The sequence below is a fragment of the Notothenia coriiceps genome, unplaced genomic scaffold, assembly GCF_000735185.1.
Source record: "Notothenia coriiceps isolate Sejong01 unplaced genomic scaffold, NC01 NC01_scaffold00037250, whole genome shotgun sequence".
NCBI classification, from domain to species: domain Eukaryota; kingdom Metazoa; phylum Chordata; class Actinopteri; order Perciformes; family Nototheniidae; genus Notothenia; species Notothenia coriiceps.
In genome coordinates this window covers 6589871-6600807 of record NW_011369951.1, presented here as the reverse complement: position 1 = coordinate 6600807, position 10937 = coordinate 6589871, and the positions used below count along the sequence as shown (strand labels likewise).

At 40.0% G+C, this 10937-nt stretch overlaps 1 protein-coding gene across 3 annotated transcripts in view; it reads right to left on the bottom strand.

Moving 5' to 3' along the window:
* The window catches only part of LOC104966806 (NAD kinase-like), a 12090-nt gene extending 3121 nt beyond the window's left edge, over positions 1-8969 (bottom strand). Inside the window, exons 1-9 of one of the 3 annotated variants that reach the window (XM_010796106.1) lie at positions 8140-8333; positions 7466-7494; positions 6348-6634; positions 6158-6241; positions 5512-5641; positions 4286-4394; positions 2288-2373; positions 1929-2031; positions 1297-1469 (exon numbers count right to left, since the gene is read on the bottom strand). In XM_010796106.1, coding sequence (XP_010794408.1) covers positions 1297-1469; positions 1929-2031; positions 2288-2373; positions 4286-4394; positions 5512-5641; positions 6158-6241; positions 6348-6622 — 960 coding nt within the window. In that variant the 5' untranslated portion in view covers positions 6623-6634; positions 7466-7494; positions 8140-8333. Of the gene's footprint in view, positions 1-1296; positions 1470-1928; positions 2032-2287; positions 2374-4285; positions 4395-5511; positions 5642-6157; positions 6242-6347; positions 6635-7465; positions 7495-8139; positions 8334-8951 lie in introns of those variants that run through there. The other 2 variants (XM_010796107.1, XM_010796105.1) reach the window with 2 other exon arrangements.
* Positions 8970-10937: the final 1968 nt, after the last annotated feature.

Genomic DNA, 10937 nt, shown 5'->3' with positions numbered 1-10937 from the left:
GAGCTCTGCAGCTGAGCGTGACGTCCGCCTGACGACAGCCGAGCAGCGGAGCCAACATCCTGCAGCAGCAGACGTGACGTCATGAGAGCTGTGTGTGTGTGTGTGTGTGTGTGTGTGTGTGTGTGTGTGTGTGTGTGTGTGTGTGTGTGTGTGTGTGTGTGTGTGTGTGTGTGTGTGTCGCGTCGCAGGAGTGAGGCAGTTGTTTAGTTACTGTGTGGGTGTGTGACGTGGGTGTGTAGCAGTTATGAGAAAAGTTTAGTTAAGGCATGTGTGTTTGTGTACCTGTGTGTGTGTGTGTCTCTGCTGCAGTGAAATACATTGTTTAGTTAGAGTGTGTGTGAGCGTGTGTCTCGCGGCAGTGAGGCAGTTGTTTAGTTAGGGAGTGTGTGTGTCAGACAGAGGAGCGTCAGAGCTCATTAAATATCCGTTCACTGACTATGCTATTGACGCCACAGTCTCCATGGCAACTGGCTCAACAGAACTTCAGTACAAATCTGCAGCCAGCAGCTTTATTATGACTGTCGCCATGGCCACACGGTTCGCTACACATTTATGATCCATGCAAAAGCACCAAGGATGAAACAGGAAAACTAGGGACACACACACACGCATCATTTTCCGGGTGTGATCAGGAATGAATGAAGAGGACAAAATACAACAACAAATCGCCCTTTTCAACCTCAGACCCACACAAACTAAAGTGAAGAATTATAAATCATCTTTTAAACATCGCTGTTTAAAGAGGCCCTATTAGTCTTTTGTGCCAATGGTCTGCAAAAGGCTAAGACTCCTGTGTAATCATCATGTTCCTCTCGCTAGTGGCTGCCACATGGTAGTAAAATGCAGAGCACCGATCAGGTGTTTGGTTTAATACCACACACAGGGTTGGCTGTTTCTTTGCACAGCACCCCAACGCTCGCTTACATATCCATGTTTGCATTTTCCCTGCATCTGAGAGCCATGAGCATTAAGCCAATTGCTCTGATCCATGCTCCTCTCAGCTTGTTTACCCTCTCTCTCTCTCTCCATAATTGATGTAGTCTCTCCTAGTGCCTCCTAATGTGTGAATTAAGCTGTATACCAAGTTGTAGAAGCGTACAGTATTTATTGTTTGACTAATAAGCACTGCAAACTCCATACTAATAGTTTGTGGGCCAGGGCAGGGACTCTTCTAGCACCTGGAAAATAAGCTAAATCGAGTCGTCGGGTTGAGAGGACCTGAAATGGTTTGTGTATCTTTCAGCTCAATAAGCTCCTGGCCTCCTCCCTCTTCTACCTGTGCCTCAGGGTCCTCACCTGGAGCTGCAGGGTGACCTTTCCGGCCTCGCTGTTGGTGTGTGTGTGAGGGAGCAGTCCGTTGTGTTCCTGCTGCTGTGTCTCTCTGCTGCTCGGCTGCTGGCCCGTCCTCTGGAGCATGTCCTTCACCACCTTCACCTTCAGACGGCTGCGCAGAGTAATGGCTGCATTGCCTGAAGTCCAAACACAGACATACTGACACCATAAGCACTCACGTGGCATTCAAATACACACTATTCTCAGTCTGTAGTGATATATATAATTAGGTATAGCACTGTCCATACTGTGTATACATAGGTGTCATTTACACTGGGGACACTTTTTTTAAATTGGATTGCATTGTCTTAAAACGTAACGTTAGCTCAATGATACATCTCAACCCATACTATATGTTATACCTTACTGCATATAAATCATATTATCTCACTATTTAACACATACTACATAGGTAAACATACTCTGGTTAGGTGCTAAACTGACTTATGTTGTCTCATTTTCTTCAATGACAATGAAGTTAAATCTAATCTCCTCTGATTTGTGTCATGAGCATGATTTACTTCTAGGTTTGAGCTTTCAGGAAATGAGCGTTTACATCCACATCGGTTCACGTTTCATGGAATGCTCTTCTCTACCTTCAAACACTTTGGCCACTTCGGTCTTGTACGACTCGAATTTGAAGGGCGTCAGGAAACCCAGAGAGCCGAGGTGGAACGCCATGACCGGAGGCACGCTGCCCTGCAGGAAGAATATCAGTCCAGACATCAACATCAGATCACTCGTGCAATTTCTGTGGCTTACGTTTTTTTACTTTTAAAGAGCTGAGGAAATATTGTGTTCTAAAATATGTTTCATATGGAGAGTGAAAGCACGAGTCAAGGACATAGACATCATGAATGTATGTATTCTGTATGTATGTATATTTCTTCATTTATTTATGTTTGAAGTATAAAATGTTTAAGACATCTGACTTCATCAATCAAAGAGTGATTACCTGGAAGAGAGAGGAGGCGTAGAGCAGAGTCCCGTCTCCACCCAGACAGATGATCAGGTCGATGCAGTCAGAGATATCATCGTAACCTGAAACAAAAAACACATATATAATCAACAAATCATTTTCTATTTACCGACACTATAGTATGCTCAAAATCTGATTTATTTCATGAATGTACTCTAAAAGTTCTTGTTTCAGAAGTCAGATAGCATATGTGTGTTGCCAGTTGTGCATAATACATTTCATTTAATCTAAGAGTGTAAGAGGAGCAACATAAGACAATTAAAGACCGTAGTTCATTATTTTCTATAGATGAGAGTGACACCTACGTCACTTCCGGGCGAAAGATTAAGGCCCCGCCCACTTTTGGGGGAAAACAACGCTGTCATTTGAATGGCGGTCAATACAAATTCTGAAGTTTTTGCCAATCCGATCAGAAATGTATGAAAACCGTTGATTTTTGGATCTTCAAAGAGCCTGATTACGATGGCCAGTCAGGCAAACAATTACATGAAATCATTGGAAATCGACAATCGGGCTCGATATATGGTTACATTAAAATCAGTAGGCGAGGCTGTAATTTTCGCCCGCTGTTACTCTCATGAGCGAGGCGGAAAATAATAGTTTTATTACGCCAGAAAGCTGCTGTGTCGTTTATTGCACGTCAAACATTAAAACGGATCCAGAGTTCCGTGTTTCTGTACTTCCTCTATGAAGAAAGGATAGTAAAAGAAGAGCTCTGTGGCTTCAGGCTCGATCGCCATTCAAATGACAGCGTTGGTTTCCCCCAAAAGTGGGCAGGCTCGTAAAGTGACATAGATGTTACTCTCATCTATGGACATCGATCGCCTACTGCTATATTTAACTATATATCGAGCCCGATCTTGGCTCTTTGAAGATCCAAAACTCCNGGGGAAAACAACGCCGTCATTTGAATGGCGGTCAATACAAATTCTGAAGTTTTTGCCAATCCGATCAGACATCCTCAAAGAACCAGGTTACGATGGCCAGACAAGCAAACAATTACATTCAATCATTTGAAATCGACAATCGGGCTCGATATATGGTTAAATTAAAATCAGTAGGCGAGGCTGTAATTTTCGCCGGCTGTTACTCTCATGAGCGAGGCGGAAAATAATAGTTGTATCATGCCAACAAGCTGCTCTGTTGTTTATTGCACCTCAAACATTGAAAACAAATCCAGAGTTACGTGTTTCTGTACTTCCTCTAAGAACAAAGGAAAGAAGAGCTCTGTGGCTTCAGGCCTGATCGCCATTCAAATGACAGCGTTGTTTCCCCCAAAGGTGGGCGGGGCCGTAAAGTGATGTAGATGTTACTCTCATCTATGGACATCGATCGCCTACTGCTATATTTAACTATATATCGAGCCCGATCTTGGCTCTTTGAAGATCCAAAACTCCACGGTTTTCTTAAATTTCTGATCAGATTGGCAAAAACTTCAGAATTTACATTGACCACCATTCAAATTACAGCTTTGATTTCCCCCAAAAGTGGGCGGAGCCATACTTTTTGCCCGGAAGTGTTACTCTCATGTATAGTATTTATACAATCTAACTACATTTTGGCTGCACAAGTAGAAATAAAAAAAATAGCTTATCTTATTAATATGTATATTTGTATTTACTATTATTATCACTATCAATGTATTTATTTCATGTTTTTTTTACTCCTTTCATTTCTTTGATTAATGACATTTATGAAGGTGACATGAATAAATAAAAAAAGTGACAAAACTAATAATGTAAATAAATGCAATAAAATAGCAAAAAAGTACATTATTATAAAAGTGCTTTTATTTAATTTTTGTTTTTATTTTAACGTTTATATAATTTCTATTTTTTTTTTAATCACATTAAAACAGACGACTAGGTATTCATAGTAAATAAAAATCATAATATTTATATAAATTACCTACTTTATTAAACTGGTTGTGTTATACTGTGTATACTGTGTGTGTTGGTTACTGTGGGGCCTCACCCTCTCTGAAGGTGCAGAGCTGGTTGCGGATGGATCCGAACGCCTCGTCCTTCGACAGCGTAGCGTCGTCTGCTACTCTGCGCTCCACGTACACCATCATCTGTTTCTCCTGAAACTCACACACACACACGCGCGCGCTTTAGTGACGGCAGCCAAAACACACACAGACATCTCCAAAAAGCCCTGTTTCTGTGATGAAGTTAAGCACAGGGCAACATGTGTGCTTTGATGTGACGCCGCCTGTCTGGAATGTAAATACATGAGCTCGCTCTGACAGAGAGCCGCTTGTTTTGGAAATGAGTGTTCTAACTCATCAGACCAGACTGTAACCTTTACCTACATGTGTGGATCATTTCCTGGGTTGTTTTTCTAAGAGTTAGATCATTTTTCAGTTCACATGGGAACAGTTGTCTGGCAATACTGGGGTTTGCAACGTCCTTTCGATATGCCCCGTTTCACAAACAGCTGTTAATGTTGCACACACACACAATAACACTTGATCGTTTGAACCAGACCGTTTTGTCAGCTCATGCTGTCTTTGTTGTCAGCTGTAGCATGCTAGTCGGCTAAGCTTTTATTTTGTAAATCTGGTTGTTATGTGGTCATTTTAATATACCATAGACATGACATGAAACGTAGAGGAATTGTTCCAAGATTTCTACGGAAAAAAGCCAGTGTGCGAGATTAGCTACAAGATAAGCTTTATGGTACCTTCTTCTTAGTGATTGTCAGTAAAACATGGTCAGCTGCCCATGTTATGAATTGCTATTGTTATGAATGATCTTGCTGGCCCTTATAAACCGTTGGGCTTTTAAATACTTGTTAAGATCTGCAGGAACCCTGAAACTCTACTTTGTGTGTCTATAATTTCTTCAGAGCATCAGTTTACTTTGTTTAATCTATTTTCATTTTTGTCATGTTGCTGCAGATGTCTCAGAAAGGTTAATTAACTTTTTTGTCATCACCACAATCTTCCTTGCAGCTTTGGTAGATCAAAGTCGAGCTGTTTTTATCTCTTTTTTGATGAAGAAGTAATTACAGTTTGAGTTTAGTGTTATTTGAAATTGAAAAATGATGCGTTGCTAAGGTTTTATACTGCCCCAAAGTGAAACTAAAAATCAGTTTTCATTTTAGTTTAAGATCCCAAAGTCCGCCTCTGCAATAACACATTATCATAAAACATGAATCTTGTAAAAAATACTAGGAGATATTTTGTAATCCAGTACCTCCACTAGAAACCTGCAGAGCTCTTTGAAAGGCTCGACGAGGCTCTCATCTCTGATTTTCCTGATGACAAGAACGTTGACAGGAGGTTTGTTCCAGGTGAGCCGCTGGCTGGCCGGGTCCTGGATGTGCCTGAGACCAGAAAACACACATACACATGAGTACACAAACACTCGGTGTCAGTGTCAATACGTTAGACACAGAAACAGACCAAAAAGTTGACTGTTGTCTTGCTACTTTAAGCTAGTTTGCTAGATCCTGATGATTTTCAAATAAAGTCAAATGCCACCATGTCTTACATCATGTTCTGAGTAAAGTAAAAGATACATCTACAGCGGCAGTTATTCATTAACAGCTTAGGAGGAGTGAGGTCCAAACTCCAAACATCAGACCATGAATTTCTTCCGCTCTTTACCATTTGTGTCTGTCCTCCTTTGCATGGCTGATCACAGGCTTTGTGCGGATAATTCCATATGTCTGATTTCAGATCAAGTCCAGGTAAACACTCGTTAGACCAGGTGAAAACTAGCATCTGTCGTCTGTTCTGTTCTGTTAGCCACCCAATAACAGCAATCTCAATGATCTTATCTCTCAGTTACATAATCTTGTCTGTGTGAACACTATACAAAGTTCGACCCTCATGCTTACATGACTGAAGTTGGGTTGGGAAGAATACAGGCTTTGGGTCCGAAGTGAGTGGCTGGATACGGTCCATGTAGAAAGTGGGCTCTCCTGTGAGGATGGAGGAAAAAAATGAGGACAGGTCAACAGCTCACGTCCCGGGCAACAGAGCTGTGGCAGAGGCACGGCCGACCAGCTGGCAACCTGCAGTGCAAACCTCTTAGGAGAGCTTTCCGCTGTGTCGCTCGTTGAGCCAGAGGGCTCCAGGTGCTCCTGTTGGCCCGGCAACCTCAGCCGCTCACTCTCCCACAGCAGCTGTTCATGACCGGCCCCCCGTTGCTGTGACCTTGTCCCCTTATGCCGTCTCCTTGGTGACTTGGGCGGGTGCTCCCGGTGCTTGGAGGGCTGATTATGGGATGCTGAGGGTCGCTCCGTGCCTCTGTCCGGCGCTGCAAGGGGCCCCAGCGATGGGCCGGACTCTGAGCTCTCCATGCTTCAGGGAAGCTACACAGAATCAACTGTTGTAAGATGTTTTGACAACTCAAAGAGAAACAACTGAGAGGATTATATAAAGATTTTTAAAAGGGCAAGTCCGATTTGTCAAAGTGGGGGTGTCAAGGTACTCCACAGAAAGTGGAGTAAAGAGAAGATGTTGGTCAACCCCGTTTTGGAGAAGCAGACAGGAGTACCAGCTGAACTTTGGGGTTTTAAAGTTCAGAATTAACAAAGTCTCACAATAACACAACTACAATCTAACTGATTGAAGAAGGAGTAGACCAAAATCTGCTCTGATCTTCAAAGCTAAATTGTTTTTTTGTCAAAGGTGTCTTTGGACAGCATTGATAACAGCTTCAGTTCCCCGTTATGAAACGGCCTTCTAACATAATAACTAATATATATATAATGTAACGTCCACAGAAGTAAACTGTTTTGCTCCTGTGCTGGTACTACTGTCTGTTTCTCCAAACTGGGGGGTGCCGACCGTCATCTACTGTAGACAACACAATACAATCACTTAAAGGATAGTAGACGTAAATACTGTATAACTTGTCAGAGGAGCATTTTTGTATATTTACTGCTGGTCAGACAAAATAACCGCTTTGAAGATATCACCTGGGCTCTGGAAGAAATATATACTGGGCATTTTCAGTATTTTCTGACATTTGATATACTTAATGATCAGTAAATAACTTGGGGGGAAAAGTGCAGCTTAACTGGCCATTAACATAACTATAATTTGCATCCCTATACTATAATAAATAACCTATAAGATGTATTATTGATAGGCTAACATTGTTTCACACTGGTGAATACTGGATGAGTTGTGTTTGTCACCTTTGGGTTCATAAGGGTTGATGTTTGTCCTAGAGGAAAAAGTCGATGTATTAATCATTAAAGCTGTTAGTAAAGCAGTGCTCCAGCAAACAGTCTATTGATCTGCTTATACGGTTTATGGAAAACAGTCGAACATAACTTGAAGTATCGACCAAAATAAATCAAAACAGCGGCGTAAACTAACAAGGGCCATAACCAGTTATTAATTTCAGCATTTAATTAATTGCAGATAGTTATTTTTTAAATTAACATTCCAAGTGATATTTTTTTGCCAGTCCAAAATCGAAAAATCTTCAGAATAATAATAAAACAGAGAGAATATTTCTATATTTGAGAGACATGTATGTAGCACTTTCTGCCAATTTCGCATCCTATAATATATCAAATATCTACGCACTACATTTTAGTATTAACATGATGTGTACACAATAATTAAAATAAAATACAAACGTGTTTTCTTTCCAATTTTTGATAAACAGTTTGACCTTGGACAAAGTTTTAGAGGGATAGCCGTCTTTTTAACATTACCAACCGTAAATAACATTAAAGCAATGACTAAGCGTCAGAAAAGAGCAAACTAACGTCTCTCATATTTAAATAACCGTTATATGTTGACAGAAGTTACCTAGCAAAAAGCTAAACTAGCTAAACCTGTGAAGGAAACGGAGCCTTACTTTGTCAGAAAGAAGAAAACATGCTTATATTGCTTCTACTTCATCGAGTGTGTTTAGACGCTATAAACGCGTGTCTTTAAAGACAGACATTGCCGTCAAGGTTTAAACGCTAAAATGCTAAAAACCCAGTGTAAAACCATGTAAAACCCGAGGGGTGCAGAGATGTTTCTAGAGCGGTTCAGGAGAGTCGTCACTGCGGGCTGAGCTCTGCGCAGAGCCGGCGCTCAGTTAAAGGAACAGCGTCCTGTTCGCTGGAGCAATCCCATGTATGGCAGTGCCAATATGATGGGAAACAATTCTACAGACAAATCTAAAAAGCTCTATTGAACAGTGAAGTACCATGTATAACAATCTTTATATATACAGAACAGTCTATGATAAAAATACATTAATCTTAAAAATAGAAGAGTATTAGCCTATGTATGCCAGATTATAGCTAAAGCTAATTTCAATCAGCAGTAACAATCAACGAACATTAAAACATTTCCCAGTGCCTATCACACTAACAAGTATGTATAACAGATACAAATTCAGATGTATAAAATACAAATACCAGTACAGAAGTCCTGTCAAATGAAGATCAAATCAAATCAAGTTTTATATAGCACATTTATAAACGATTTTTGGTCGAGCCAAAGTGCTACATATAATAAAAATAGCCTAAAGACACTTTACAGCTAATACAACAGAACAGTTTGTTCAGAATATCAGTATGAGAAAAAACGACATCCTCTATCCTTAGACCCTCACATCGTACAAGGAAAAACTTCCGGAGAAAACCCACAGTTTAAAAGGAAAAAAATGGGAGAAACCTCAGGGAGAGCAACAGAGGAGGGATCCCTCTCCCAGGACGGGCAGATGTGCAATAGATGCCGTGTGTAAATCGAAGAGATAATACATTTTACAGCATAGGTAGGTAGACAGAATGTGTCTGTAATAAGAAGATGAATCCACGAAGATGTCAACTACAATCCTGTGGGAGCCTTCAGGGAAGCAGCATTACGAGACCCAGGCAGGACCGCAGAGACGAAGATGAGGGGATAACAGTCCAACATTCTACGCACTGTCCCTTTGAGCATCAGTTGCTCTTGGTTTTATGGTTTGTCTTGTTGTTGTTTATGATTACACTTGACTGATTGACTTCCTGAACGCCCTGGGGGATCTCCTCATTCGGGGTCAAAGGTCAATGTGTCCTCACAAAACATGTTTTGAGAACTCGATAATTCATATGCAAGTTTTACCAATTTCACACAAACGTCTTTCTATGATGAAGTGATCATTTTTCGGAAAGACATGGATGGGGAACCACAGGGGAAGGTATTTTAGTTTTTGTAATTGCTTCCTTCTCATAAGTCTTTGCCGTCTTAGGAAAGATATTCACACCCAACATATCTGACTCACTGGTGGAATTTGAAAACATTTTACTGCGCAAATTATAGAGTATAGTGGTCTAAAGTAAATGTACTTAAGTGGTACACTTGCATACAATTTTTATTTATTTTTTTGCAACACATTTTTTTTTGTATTTTATAAATGAAACATTATAAAGGTAATAAATCAGTGATATACTGTATAGTAAAGTTCCAGTTGTTATCAGAGCACTATGGGTAGTAAGCCCCGATGGACGGTGATTATGCATACCAAGCGCTTTTGATGCTTTAAGCATATTTCAGGTGGAATTACTTCTGTATTAGAAAATTCTTTTACTTTGAGGGTTTTTTCAACACTTTTGTAGTATTATCCTTCCTCTCAAGATCAGAATCTCCCAGCATTATGTGAATCCAACAAAAAAATAGAAAGGAATATGATGTTGTTGATTGAGATGTGAATTTAGGGACATTTTTAAGTTCACATTAGTTGGGTTTAATGAACACCTGAACTGTTGAAACAACATCCATAACATTCATCTGCTACTTAGTAATTATTTATCTATTCATCTAATATATCATTCCAATAGCTTGCATATAGACTCTTATTTCACTATTTTAAACTATTTTTTGTATTTACTTTTTAATATGTACTTGCACTATATCTTTCAGTTTTTCTGTATTATTGTGTTGCACTGTTGGAGAAGCCTGTGACCTAAGATTTTCATCGACATAACTACTCTGTAGCTATGTTCGTATGACGAATAAAGAACCTTGAATGAAACAACATATACGTGTAGGTGTGAAAGACAGGAATGCTGCGAGGTGAGACCTCCTGCAGGATTACAATGTGTTTGATTTTATGTGGGAGGGTTAGCATCAGTCATAACACTTATCTTAGCTTTGAGTATCAGTACTTCATTATTGTTTTTTGAGAAAACAAATACGATCACTGAAGCGTAACTAGAGCTTTAAGAATAGCTTACGGTATTTGTATTCTTTAATTCATTGAAAGTATTGTAAGAGCAATGTTAAATACAAAAGTATTGTAATTGATTGCAATTTTTCTTTCCTTTTTAACTGTGTGCTTACTTTCGTTTTTTGTACTTGTCTTTTAAATGCACTCTTCCCCATGTTTATTGTTTACCCATGGTGATTTGGTTGTTCTTGCTTTTTAGTTTTGACTGTCTTTCAAATGAAAGTGCACTCTGAAAGTTAATTATTTATTGGTGTTACCTTCTCCTAAAGTCTAGGGGGGAAAGGGAAGTGACAAAATATTAAATAACCCCGGGGAAAAAAGTTGTTCGATAAGTCAAAGCAAAAAGGTCTCAATGCCAAATAGGTGTGTCAGTATAACTCAGTGGTTCTCAAAGTGGGGGGCATGACAGGGGGGGGCGCGAGAGACCAGGAGGAAAAATGGTTATAAAAAAA